This window comes from Ochotona princeps, chromosome 4 (assembly GCF_030435755.1).
Source record: "Ochotona princeps isolate mOchPri1 chromosome 4, mOchPri1.hap1, whole genome shotgun sequence".
Taxonomy (NCBI): Eukaryota; Metazoa; Chordata; class Mammalia; order Lagomorpha; family Ochotonidae; genus Ochotona; species Ochotona princeps.
Genome location: NC_080835.1, coordinates 4,014,439 through 4,027,228, shown reverse-complemented (window position 1 = coordinate 4,027,228; position 12,790 = coordinate 4,014,439). Strand labels below are relative to the sequence as shown.

General features: G+C 67.0%; 2 protein-coding genes across 3 annotated transcripts in view; one reads left to right on the top strand and one right to left on the bottom strand.

Annotated features, from left to right (window-relative positions):
* Positions 1–1,097: 1,097 nt before the first annotated feature.
* Positions 1,098–12,790, bottom strand: part of PC (pyruvate carboxylase) — a 90,071-nt gene continuing 78,378 nt past the window's right edge. The window contains exons 10-21 of the mRNA XM_058662753.1: positions 12,127–12,309; positions 4,678–4,822; positions 4,420–4,509; positions 4,111–4,332; positions 3,603–3,759; positions 3,256–3,496; positions 2,897–3,146; positions 2,556–2,800; positions 2,287–2,466; positions 1,963–2,211; positions 1,734–1,874; positions 1,098–1,658 (exon numbers count right to left, since the gene is read on the bottom strand). Coding sequence (XP_058518736.1) covers positions 1,410–1,658; positions 1,734–1,874; positions 1,963–2,211; positions 2,287–2,466; positions 2,556–2,800; positions 2,897–3,146; positions 3,256–3,496; positions 3,603–3,759; positions 4,111–4,332; positions 4,420–4,509; positions 4,678–4,822; positions 12,127–12,309 — 2,352 coding nt within the window. The 3' untranslated portion in view covers positions 1,098–1,409. The remainder of the gene's footprint in view (positions 1,659–1,733; positions 1,875–1,962; positions 2,212–2,286; positions 2,467–2,555; positions 2,801–2,896; positions 3,147–3,255; positions 3,497–3,602; positions 3,760–4,110; positions 4,333–4,419; positions 4,510–4,677; positions 4,823–12,126; positions 12,310–12,790) is intronic.
* On the top strand, positions 6,135–10,144 carry LRFN4 (leucine rich repeat and fibronectin type III domain containing 4). Of its 2 annotated transcripts, XM_058662754.1 has the most exons (3): positions 6,135–7,185; positions 7,601–8,959; positions 9,323–10,144. In XM_058662754.1, the coding sequence occupies exons 2-3, from the start codon at positions 7,611–7,613 to the stop codon at positions 9,882–9,884; spliced, it is 1,911 nt and encodes a 636-aa protein (XP_058518737.1). In that variant the 5' UTR covers positions 6,135–7,185; positions 7,601–7,610; the 3' UTR covers positions 9,885–10,144. The 2 variants fall into 2 exon arrangements, with proteins under 2 accessions (XP_058518737.1, XP_004598252.2); XM_004598195.3 differs by having other exon boundaries at positions 6,135–8,959.

Here is a 12,790-nt window from a genome sequence, read left to right as displayed (position 1 = left end):
CACGGCATCAGGTCCTTGGCAGTCAGTCCACTTGGGATCTGGGGTGTGGAGTCCCAGCCACACACATCAGGCCATGGGAACGAGGTTGGTGCCTCTGGCAGCTGTGCCCCGTGCATGGGTGGCAGGTGCAGCAGGTCAGTGCCCAGCTCACCCTGCAACCTGTGCTTTGCTGCCACGGTCAGGAGGAATGGTGACCTGACGTGGCCCAGTGCTGGCACCTCCAGCTAGTGTCCTGGAATGTGGAAGTATGGCTAGTGGGGCTACCACCAAGCCCCCCGAGTGCATGAGCCTTGGCTGACAAGGACCAGGGCCATCCTCACCCTGGGAACCTGGGACACGGGCTGCTGCCCTGAGAGGAGCTGCTCTGCCAGGCAGTGCAGCCAGCTGGGCGTCTCAGAACCCACCGGGTCCTGCCCACCTGCTCTCGGCCTGTTGTGGCTCCCGCAGCCCGGCCCCACACTTGTGTTTGTGAGTTTGGAGAGGATGCTCAGATCACTGCCCATGGTGGCCTGAAAGCTCCACACCCCACTCTCTAAAGATCCCCCAGCCTGCGCAGTGCGGTGGGCATGGGACCCACGGGGTCTTGTCCACAGAGGGCAAGGCCTGGGCTCACTGTGACAGGCTGATCTCAAAGGGAGAGCACCAGTGCCTGCCCCCTCTCCCTCAGAGTCCACACCAGAGCAGGGACCCAAGCACCGAGGAGAAGGGCGCAGGCCTGAGGGTTGGCTGTGGGGTTCCAGAGGCCAGGACCTGTGACCCCCAGCCCTGCCTCCTTCCTGGCCTCCCACCATCCCACACATCCCAGTCAGTCACTTTCTGTTCCTGCCTGGAGGGAGGGGAGGCTGGCCTGGGCTAAGGCAGTGTGGCAGGGCTGAGAGGCGTTGCTGCTCACGGCCCAGGGGTGGCGAGCACTTTCTGGTGGGAATGTCCTGTGACAGCTGCATCCTTGAGTCACAGGTGTCGCTGCCCTCACGGAGGGAGGAGGGCTCACCCGCCTCCTGCTTGGGACCCCGGGGCGGGGGTGCTGTTGAGGCATCCTTGTCCTCCTGCTGAGCAGCAGGACCAGGGGCCAGGGCAGCTGCAAAGGACCCAGTAGCTGCAAGGACCCAGCCTGGCAGACAGGGCAAGCTGACTTTATTGAGCAAATGTCCCGGGACCTGGGCAGGGGCCTCCCCCGCCCCTGTGTCCTAGGACCTCGCCCCCACGCCAGGCTTGCCCGCTGGAGGAGGGTACTCATTTGGCAAGAGATGATGTGAGTAGCTATTGGCCAGCGAGAGGGCCCTGCGGGCAGGTCTCCTCGGGTCCCACGAGGGCAGTGTGCGGGGCCAGCCCTTCTGCTGGCCTGGGCCTGCCCGGGGCGCTCAGCTGCTGTCAAGATGGGACCGCCAGGCTGCGGGTGCTGGGCGGGCTCACTCCATCTCCAAGATGAGGTCGTCACCTTCCAGCGTCATGTCCTTGCTCACGTGCACCTTGCGGACGGTGCCCTCCACAGGGGAGGTCACCACAGTCTCCATCTTCATGGCGCTGAGCACGCACAGGGGCTGGCCCTTGGCCACCCGTGCCCCGGCGGCCACCTTGATGTCAATCACCTTCCCCGGCATGGGCGCCCCGATCTGCCCCTTCACGTCCTTGAGGGCTTTGGGGTGGAAGTGCATCTCCTGCAGGCATGAGGAGGGGCCGTGAGGCACCGCGCTTGGCCTGTGCCCACCTCCCACCGGCCCCAGGGAGCCCACCTTCATGGCCTGTGTGTCCTTGACCAGGATGGAGCGCAGCTGCCCGTTGAGCTCGAAGAACACCTGCCTCTGCCCGGCCCGGTTCAGGTCGCTCACGGCCAGGGCCTTGATGTGCAGCGTCTTGCCCCGCTCCAGCTCCACCTGCAGATGGCGGGGAGCTCAGGACCGGCCCTGCACACCACGGGGCAGGGGGCGCTGGGCCACATGTGATGACCCCGGAGCCACTGACCTCAAACTCCTCTGCAATCTTGGGTCCCTGCAGGAAGAGGCGTGTGTTGAGGCTGTCCAGGGGGCCAAAGGTGGTGGTGAAGTCCTTGAACTGGGCGAAGACATCGGGGTACATGGCGGCAGACAGCACATCCTCGGGGGTCACCTCCTCCCCGTGCCGCTCCACCAGTTCCTTCTCCAGTGCCTGCAGGTCCAGCGGTGGGAGGGAGGCTCCGGGGCGCCCCTCCACCCTCGGCAGGTCCTTCAGCACCTGCGGGCAGAGCCGAGGGTCAGCTGCAGCCCACCTCCCGGCCCTGGATCCTGTGGGGCTAGGGATCTGGCCTACCTTGGAGCGCAGGGGCTCGGGGAAGCCCCCATGGGGGACTCCGATGTAGCCCTGCAGGAACTCCACCACGGAGCGCGGGAAAGACAGCTCCTCTGCCTGCGCCTCGGCTTCGGCCCGGCTCAGCCCATTCTGCACCATGAACTGGGCCAGGTCCCCCACGATCTTGGAGGAGGGAGTCACCTGAAGAGAAGGGGCCCCTGGCAGTCAGGTCCGCGGGTGCAGAGCTAGATGGAGGCAGGATGGACGGGGCTGGCCGCGCAGACGCTCACCTTGATGAGATCACCCAGCATCTGGTTGGCTTCCACGTAGGCCTTCTTGACCTCCTTGAACTTGGAGCCCAGCCCCATGCTGTGGGCCTGGAAGTGCAGGTTGGTGTACTGGCCCCCCGGGATCTCGTTCTCATACACGTCAGAGTTGCCGGACTTCATGGTGGCCGTGCAGTCAAAGGCTGCGTACAGTCCCCGGGCCCCCTCCCAGTACTCGCTGTAGTCAAAGACGCGCTCCAGGGGCACCTCTGTGGGGAGGTCCGAGTCAGGGCGGACTCCGCCCGGGGCCGGCTCGGGAGGCAACCGGGCCAGAATGGGCACTGGGCGGGGGCAGCTGTCCATACCTGTGTCCAGGGGGGTCCCTCGGGTACAGGCCACCAGGGCTCCCATGCTGGGCTGTGAGGTCATCCCAGACATGGAGTCGGCAGCCACATCTACCACGTCGGCACCTGCCTGGGCACAGGCCAGCATGGCTGCCACACCCGCGCCGGAAGTGTCGTGGGTGTGGATGTGCAGGGGCAGGTCGGGGAAGCGGTCTCGGAGGGAGCTGACCAGCAGCGTGCAGGCCGCCGGCTTCAGCAACCCCGCCATGTCCTGGTGCGAGGGAGAGGGCAGAGGAAGATGGTGAGGAGGGGGTACGTGGTAGGAGGAAGAGGGCAGAGGGAGACAGGAGGAGGCACGGGGCGGGCAGCGGCTCAGACACCTTGATGCACAGGATGTGGGTGCCCGCTCGCACCAGCTCCTCCGCCAGGTCCATGTAGTACTGCAGCGAGTACTTGGTGCGGCTGGGGTCGGCCACGTCCCCCGTGTAGGAGATGGCGGCCTCCACCACGGCCCCGGCGCTGCCCGCGGCCTCCATGCCCAGCAGCATGTTCGGCAGGTAGTTGAGGGAGTCGAAGATCCGGAAGACGTCCATGCCATTCTCCTTGGCCACCTCACAGAACCTGGGAGGGGTGGGCCGGGTGAGGCCCCCTCACGTCCCTGCTGCCTCACGATCCCCAGCCTCGTCCCCCTGCCAAGCAGCAGCCCCACAGCCCGCCCCCCGCTCACTTGAAGACCACGTTGTCGGGGTAGTTGGTGTAGCCCACGGCGTTGGCGCCCCGCAGCAGCATCTGGAAGGGGATGTTGGGAACGAGCTCCCGCAGCTCCTGCAGCCGCCGCCACGGGCACTCATAGAGGAAGCGCATGGCAACATCAAACGTGGCTCCTGCACAGGATGAGGGGCCGGGGTCAGCGGGGTGGGGCGGCATCTGCCAAGGCCCTGCTCCTCGCCACACACACCCTCCCCCAGCTGGTCCACAAAGCAGCCTGCCCAACCCACCTGCTGATCCCCATCTCCCCTGCCCCCTCTTCTTGCCTCAGGGGGTCTGCTACAGTCCCTCCTATGTCCCACACAGTCTGGGACAGCACCCGTATGCCCCGGCTGGCCCTAAGGCGGGGTCTGTGTGTCCGACATGTGACACCTGCTGCTGCAGCCCCCACTCTTGGTTTCTCACAGCTGACTTCGCTCTGTCCCCAGAAGCTGTTCCCTGCCCAGCGTCCCAGCCTGCTGGCCTACCTCCCCAGTTCTCCATGCTGAAGAGGTTGCTGAAGTTGTGGGCCACATAGGGGGCGATCTTTTTCAGATCATGGGTGCGCACACGCGTGGCCAGCAGTGACTGGTGGGCGTCCCTGAAGGTGGTGTCCATTAGCAGCAGCCCCTGGTGGCGCCTCACGGCGCGAGCGAAACCCTCAGGCCCCTCTTGCAGCAGGATGTCTCTGAAGCCAGTAGGGGGTGGGCCTAGCACAGAAAGGGTCATGGGTGCCCACCCTGTGGTGGCCGTCTCCCTGCCATGTCCCCTCCGGGCTGCCGGTGGCTCTCACCTACCTATGGGCACTGCGGGGACAACAGGGTCCGTGGGGCTTGGGCTGGCCTTGACAGGGATGGGAGTGGTGGGGCCATTCACCATGACGTGTCCTGGGGTGGGGGAGAGTGCGGGTCACAGGTAAGAACAGGTGGGAGAATCCAGGGAGAGGGGACCCTACGCCCTCCAATGCCATGGTGGCTCCTGGGTCCCAGTAGTGTGGGCTTGCTGGGGACCCGAGGGCAGGAGCAGGGAGGGCGAAGCGGGGGGCCGAGGCGAACCGAGGTAGTGCAGCAGCTTCTGGGCTCGGTTCTGCGCCGGCCGCAGCTGGAAGAGCTCGGGGTTCTCATCGATGAACTGGGTGTCCACGGTGCCCGCCAGGAACTGCTGGTTGTTGAGCACGTTCTGCAGGAAGGGGATGTTGGTCTGCAGGACAGGGGTGGAGGGAGGGTGTCAGTGTGACCAGGGCAGGGGTGGGAGACCAGGGTACAGCCAGACCAGGGCCCCCCACGGACTTGGGCACTGCACCTTCTCACTGCATGCCCAGTGGGGGCCAGGCCTGCTCCCTCCACCCTTGCCAAGTGTGGCCCTCCCACCTCCTCCCCCAGACCACCCAGAAGCAGGTGCACTCTGCTCACGATCTGGCCCTGGGGGGCTATTGCCTACTGAACAAGGTGCGGGGGACTGCCCCCTGAGTTCTCTGCTTGCACTGCCCTCTCCTCAGCGGCCTCACCAAAGGCGTCCAGAAGCTGTGGGCTCAGCCTATGTGCAGCATCAGGACCCACAGTACAGGTGCCTCCTGCCCCACAGGGGCTCAGCTAGTCACCTGCCCTCGGCTGCACCCATAACTGCCATCCATGCTCTTCATTGCCCACCCTTGGCTCAACCACACACTCCTTCCTAGTGGGCCCTGGGGAGGGGTGCGTTAGCTACAGGTGGGCTCATCCCTAGGGTACGTTCCCGTCTGTGTACCACTAGGTGCTGCCTGGTGGGCATTGCCTGAAACCTGGGGTCTGTGAGCTGTGAACAGAGCAGCTCTTGTTAACTGGCCAGGTGACAGCCTGAGACAAGGGCAGGTGGGGTTTCCTGGAGGACCCAGGAAGCCAGCACCCTGGGGTGCCCATGACCATGAGGTCCCATGGCCGGGCCTCCATGTGCACCATGAGCACTGCCTGGGATCCCCTCCACGAACAGGAACCTGGGCACGCCTCAGGCAGACGGTCCTGGCGACCTCCCACCTGCCCCCAAGGAATTGGGCACTTTGCTGCTGGACCGGAGCCTCGCATTTGGCTTTGCAGAAGCCACCCTCAGGACCCAGAGCTATATGGGGCAAGGACCAAGAGACCCCACCCTGCCCAAGCTTTGACACCTTGCACCCCCTCTCCCGCCATGGACCGGAAGCGGGGGGGGCAGGAAACAAGCCACCCTGGCTCCTGGGGCGAGAGAGGGGCGCCTCCATCAGCTTCCAGCACAGATGTTGACAAACGCACACGTTCAGAGCGAGTGAAAACGTTTAGAAACGTCTGGCGCCACAGTAAAGAAGCTGACCTGGGCTAGGTGGGATCCAACCCCCTCATTTCACAAATGCAGCGGCTCAGAACCCCTCACCCCCAAGGGCACAACCCTAGATCTGTGGGAGGCAATGGGGCGCGGCGGCTAAGGAACCGGCCCAGGGCTGTGCTGCAGTGGAACTCATCTTGGCTTTCCCTGAATCTCCAGGCGCGGAAGGAGTGGGCGTCTGTCGCGTGGGAGGTGGCAACTGCCCAGGCTCCCCAACTGCGCGGGCCACCACCAAGGACCCAGGTCCGAGGCGGGAAGCGCGCATAGCCGCCTTCCCCCAGGACCTGCCCTCTCCGCGAGCCCGGCCCGCGGGGAGGGCGGGCGCCAGGACCACAACGCTCCCAGCAGCGTGCGGCGCCGGCCAATGGGGCCGCAGAGCGGAGCTCGGGCAGGCGCGGGGAGGGCGGGGTGCGGCGCCTGCCCGGAGGCCGAGCCCTCTCAGCCCCACCCCGCAGCACCCCTCCTGGGGCACAGCCCCAGCCCCCCGTGACCCGTGCCTGTCGGGGACCCTCCACGTGACTCGGTGTTGCAGAACAGCTGTGACCTTCAGCGTGTCTGTGAGGGTCCCAGCGCCAGGGCGGGTTTGCGCTCGGCCCTGCCCGTCGGTGCGGGGGTGTGGGCATGTGTGGGTGTGTTAGGGAGGGTGCCCAGCGACATGTGACAGAGCCCGGACTGGGGGAGATGGTGGAAGAGCCCGCGAGCTGGCGCTTTGTGTGGCAGGCTGCAGAGTGAGGCTCGCGCGGCGCGGTGCAGGATGCCGGGGCGCCAGGGCGGCCCGGGGCGCGCGCGCCAGTGCTCGGGTGAGCGCGCTGCGGCAGCGCCGGGGGGCAGCGTGGCGAGCCCGCGCCGGCCCGGGCCTCGGGTGTGACTGGGCGCCATCCGTGGGCGCTGCAGCGGCCGCGTGTCCCCGTGACCTCGGCAGCCGGCTCGGGCCGGGTGGATCCCCGCGCGCCCCTCCCCGTTCGCTCTCCACGTGCGTGGCCACGGCGCGCGTGCCCGCCAGCGCGCGCCCGCTCGCCTGTCGCCGCCGCCGCGAACCGCGCCGGGAAAAAGGAGCCGGGAACCGAGGGAACCGGGGCCGCGGGCCCGAGCGCCATGGGCCGGAAGGCGCACGAGGAGGGACCGGACAGCCCTGGGCCTCGCCCCCGCGGGAGAACGGCCTGGAGTCGGCGGGGGCCGGCCGGGCCCGCGGGGAGGCCGGCCCGCGCCCCGTGAGCGACCGACACCAGGTGAGGAGGCCGCGGGGCGCTGCGCGGGAGCGAGAGTGGGCCGCGGAGGACCCAGGACCATGCAGGGGGATACAGCAGGCGCCTTGCTCAGCGGGGGAGGGGATGACGGTTCCAGGGGACACCGAGAAAGGAAGTTCCGGGACCCTCCCTGCTCTCGGCCCACCTCCGCTTCCTGCCTGACGCCTCACCTTATCCCCTGCACCTGACGACCCCCTAACTGGTTGGGAAATGTGACCTTTACCCGTAGGGGGCTGGCTATGCAGGCCCCGGCTCTCCCTCATCCCTGTGGCCCCCTTGGGCCCCTGGGCCAACTCCTTCCCAGGCCCAGCTGGCCCCTGGGGCTGCTGTGCCTTGGGCACCAGTCGGGGCACCTGCCCAGCCCCACCTGTGCCTGGGCCGTGGCCCTTCCCCACAGGGCGCTCACCATGGCCCCGCCGCTCCTGCTGCTGCTGCTGGCCAGTGGAGCGGCCGCCTGCCCGCTGCCCTGCGTGTGCCAGAACCTGTCCGAGTCGCTCAGCACTCTCTGTGCCCACCGGGGCCTGCTCTTCGTGCCGCCCAACGTGGACCGGCGCACGGTGGAGCTGCGGCTGGCTGACAACTTCATCCAGGCCCTGGGGCCTCCTGACTTCCGCAACATGACGGGTCTGGTGGACCTGACGCTGTCCCGCAACGCCATCACCCGCATCAGCGCCCGCGCCTTCGGGGACCTGGAGAGTCTGCGCTCCCTGCACCTGGATGGCAACAGGCTGGCCGAGCTGGGCAGCGGCAGCCTCCGTGGCCCCATCAACCTGCAGCACCTCATCCTCAGCGGCAACCAGCTGGGCCGCATCGCGCCTGGCGCCTTTGACGACTTCCTAGACAGCCTCGAGGACCTGGACCTGTCTTACAACAACCTCCGGCAGGTGCCCTGGGCCGGCATCGGCGCCATGCCCGCCCTGCACACCCTCAACCTGGACCACAACCTCATCGACGCGCTGCCACCCGGCGCCTTTGCCCAGCTAGGTCAGCTCTCCCGCCTGGACCTCACCTCCAACCGCCTCACCACGCTGGCGCCCGACCCACTCTTCTCCCGCGGCCGCGAGGCCGAGGCCTCGCCCGCGCCCCTGGTGCTCAGCTTCAGCGGGAACCCCCTGCACTGCAACTGTGAACTGTTGTGGCTGCGGCGGCTGGCCCGGCCCGACGACCTGGAGACATGCGCCTCACCGCCCGGCCTAGCTGGCCGCTACTTCTGGGCTGTGCCTGAAGCTGAGTTCTCGTGTGAGCCACCCCTCATCGCCCGCCATACACAGCGCCTCTGGGTGCTGGAGGGCCAGCGGGCCATGCTGCGCTGCCGGGCCCTGGGTGACCCCGCACCCACCATGCACTGGGTGGGCCCCGATGACCGGCTAGTTGGCAACTCCTCCCGGGCCTGGGCCTTTCCCAATGGGACCCTGGAGATTGGGGTGACGGGGGCCGGAGACGCAGGGGGCTATACCTGCATTGCTACCAACCCTGCTGGCGAGGCCACAGCCCGAGTCGAGCTCCGTGTGCTGGCCTTGCCCCACGGCGGGAATGCCAGTGCTGAGGGGGCCCGCCCCGGACCCTCGGACATTGCAGCCTCCGCCCGCACCGCGGCCGAGGGTGAGGGGACTCTGGAGTCCGAGCCAGCTGTGCAGGTGACAGAGGTGACTGCCACCTCCGGGCTGGTGAGCTGGGGGCCAGGGAGGCCAGCCGAGCCCGTGTGGATGTTCCAGATCCAGTACAACAGCAGCGAGGACGAGACGCTCATCTACCGGTGAGGACCCCCTGCCCTGCACCCCTCCCCATCGCAGCAGAGAAGATGGGTCCCAGGCTGTGAGGGCGGGGAGGTCCTGGGCTGCCTCAGGTGGCCCAGGCGTGGCCGAGCTCGGGGTCTGTCCCGTGCTGGAGCCGTGGCCCTGGCATCATTTCTGTTTCTGCTGCAGCCATGCCCTGCCCCCTCCTGGGTGTTCCCCGAGCCGTGCCCACACAAGGGCCCAACTAGCACCCCGTCCTGCACGTGCTGGCCTGGCCCCTGCCTCCCTGGGCTCACGAGGCTGTTGGGGGTGGGGGAAGCAGATGCCCAAGGCCCTGGCTGGACTGCAGCCATGGTGCCCTGACCATCTGCCCATGCCCACAGGATCATCCCAGCCTCCAGCCACCACTTCCTGCTGAAGCACCTGGTCCCTGGAGCTGACTATGACCTCTGCCTGCTGGCCCTGTCGCCTGCTGCTGGGCCCTCTGACCTCACGGCCACCAGGCTCCTGGGCTGTGCCCACTTCTCCACCCTGCCTGCCACGCCCCTGTGCCACGCCCTGCAGGCCCACGTTCTGGGCGGGACCTTGACTGTGGCTGTGGGCGGTGTGCTGGTGGCTGCCTTACTGGTCTTCACCGTGGCCTTGCTGGTTCGGGGTCGGGGGGCTGGGAACGGCCGCCTCCCCCTGAAGCTCAGCCACGTGCAGTCCCAGACCAACGGAGGCCCCAGCCCCACCCCTAAGGCCCACCCACCACGGAGCCCCCCGCCGCGCCCCCAGCGCAGCTGCTCCTTGGACTTGGGAGATGCTGGCGGCTGCTACGGCTATGCCCGGCGCCTCGGGGGGGCCTGGGCCCGCAGGAGCCACTCGGTGCATGGGGGGCTGCTTGGGGCGGGGTGCCGGGGGGTGGGGGGCAGCACAGAGCGGCTGGAGGAGAGTGTGGTATGAGAACGCTCCGAGGTGTGAGCAGTGTGGGCCGGAAGGCCTGTCGGCGGCTGCCCACCTTGGGGGTGCACCCCGGTTTTTATCCTCGGTACCTCAGGCTCCTCTGTGCACTTGGCGGGACAGGGGACCCTTGCACTGCTCTGGCCTCCCAACTGAGCTGAGGGCCAAGTCCCTCCGACAGGTGCTCACGGCCACCAAGGCAGGGCTTCAGCCACCAAGTGGGCGTCTTGTTTCTATTTATAATAAAATCATTGGGGACACCTTGGTGCTCACCTATGTTCTCACCCTGAGGGACGGCACGGGGCTCTGGGTGGGCCTGCCAGGCCCAGGGAGCAGGGGTTGAGGGCCTCTGCAGTGGGGGGCAGCACAGGGCAGCGGTCCAGTCCATGGGCCTGGCATTTGTCAGCATGGCAGGCCCAGCAGCCGTGGGCCTGGGCAGGATGTGTAGTGATGCCCAGCACGCTACAGCCCAGGGAGCCATGGGGGATGGCAGCCTCTCTGGGCAGGTGCAGGGCCCTGGCTGGTGGCGCTCAGAACACCACTCATTGGAAAGCCCCTGCAGCTCCCAGCGCTGTTGCCACCTCAAAAGAGCTAGGGATCCCACGGCCCTCCTGTAGGCCCAAGGGAGATCGCCCTGAGAAGCCACGTGGCCAGAGCCAGGCCCACTGCTGTCTCCTCTATACAACCCTTAGGCAGAGGTCCTGGCGGCCTGGTCCCGGGCAGTACCGGCCCGCTAGGGGCCGCTGCCTGGAGAGGGCAGAGGTGGGCTGTACCCAGCAGCTGGGGGAGTGGGGAGGGGTCTGTGCATGGGTGTGCCTGCCACCTGCCTCCCCTTCCCCAGGCTCAGGACCATAGTCAGTTATTGAAACAGAGATTCTGAACAGGAAGGGTGGAGGGCAGACCCCATGAAGAGGTCAGGGCCAGCCGCCTGGGCGCTGGCTACAGCCATGGCCTGGGCACCCCTAGGGAGGACAGGGGCACCCTCGGACTCCAGACACAGCCTCCCCACTGCTGGCCTTGTGGTCACGGGTGCCACTGTCCCCTCCTCCACCTCGAGGCAGGGTGGTGTCTAAGGGTGTGTTCCTGAGCCCTCCAGGGCAGGGGACAAGCCCAAGGCCCAGGGGACCAGCTGGGCACATGGGGTGGGGGACGGTGTGAGGATGAGGAGGGAGCAGCTGGGGGCCCCATGACGCACGCTGGCCACGCAGCCCCTCCCAACACCGACACCGCAGCAGGATCAGGTGGAGCGAGGCAAGCTGGATGCACCTCGGCCGAGCGTGCAGGACGCAGGTCCCGGCGGAGCTGCCAGCTCCCGCAGGAGAGCACAACTCAGCTCCCCACTCGCGCCCAGAAACACCCATTTCTCCAGGTGGCTGCGGGCGAGGCCTGGCAGGCACAGGCCTTGGGGCCTCCCTCCTGCCCACACAGGCCCTACCCAAAAACCTCTGTTCCCACTGCAGACAGAGGAGAGGACCACCGTGTGACCTCCAGGAGACGGCCACGTGCCCCATTCTGCCCTGCACAGCGCCAGCCCCAGGCACTGAATCTGATGGGCCAGCAGGGTGCAGCTGGCAGCTCAGCAGTGGGCATGAGTGAGCAGACCTAGCAGGGTCGCCTGATCCTGGTGTCCTGCCAGTTTGATGGCGGTGCCCACAGAATAGGGCAGCAGGCACTGGCTTCAGAGGGTGGCTGGTATTTGAGTTCATTTCCAGCCACGGACTTGCACGAAGCCAACAGAGGCACAGGGCAGCAGACCCGGCTCTGCAGGCCCCCAGGCATCTCTAGTCCCCTGCACATGGCACTGTCCCCAGAGCACCCGGCGTTCTGCACACTCCAGGCTGGGGATCTCATCGCCTACAGGGCTGAGGCACCTGTCCTGGGGGGTGAGGAGGGGCGGGATTTTCCTGCATGCTCCCTGGGGACTTGGGGTAGCTGCCCACAGCTGCGTTCCAGAACTGGTGACTGAGGGCTTGTGACCCGGGTACTGACTGACATGACCATGGGGCACGAAACCCCACGTCTCTCCAGAGCAAAGCTGGATGGGCAGGCTGGCGCCCAGGCATGCACAGCAAACCTGGGTCAGGCCGAGGTGCATGGGCACCGAGGGACAACCAGCAACGCCAGAGGAGCCAGGAGGGTCTCTGGAACAAGGAGAGCCACAGAGGCGCTCTGACCAGGACTGAGCCCCGGCTGGAGCAGGGCCACCAGGGATCCCAGGGTGGCAGGGGCTGACCCTGCCTCTCACCTTCACACCCCGCACGCGGAACTCAGCCAGGGCTCGGCTCATCTTGGTGGCGGCCGTGGGGTGGTCCTTGCCGTGGGCAATGACTTTGACCAGCAGAGAGTCGTAGTGGGGGGAGATGACAGCCCCTTGGAAGGCAGAAGCGTTGTCCAGGCGGATCCCCATGCCTTCCCCACTCCGGAACACCTGGGGAGACAGGCCGAGGGGGCCCCAGTCAGGACAGGGCTCCACACAGGGACACGGTGAGCAGGGGGTGCAGGTGACAGCAGCTCGACTGGGCGCATCCTGCAGGCTCCTGCTAGCAACCAGAGCTGGGGTCAAGGGAGGCCTGTTCTCCCGCAGGACTGAGGCCAGGCCCAAGGCCAACCTGACCCTCAGCCCTCCAGGCATCCATCCACGAGTCACGGCCCCCCAGCATCCCGTCCAAGCTGGACCCTGAGGACTCCGCGGCTGAAACAAGTTGCTGCTCCCACAAGACCCCCAGGCACACAGCTAGGGACACGTGCTGGGACAGTGAGTGTGGAAGGACCCGAGATAGCTGACAGAGGTTGTGGCTTCTGACCAATGCCTGAGGTTGCAGAAGGAAAAATGGAGGAGGAAGAAGAGGAGGCAGAGTAGAGCAGGAGCTGCAGAGATGGGATGGGAAGGGAGCCTGCAGGCACCACGA

Excerpts from the sequence above, each read along its gene's own strand:
- LRFN4 (XM_004598195.3), top strand. The coding sequence starts at position 7,443 with ATGCAGGCCCCGGCTCTCCCTCATCCCTGTGGCCCCCTTGGGCCCCTG. Across the intron at positions 8,960-9,322 it reads GACGAGACGCTCATCTACCG|GATCATCCCAGCCTCCAGCC; the intron begins GTGAGGACCCCC and ends CCATGCCCACAG.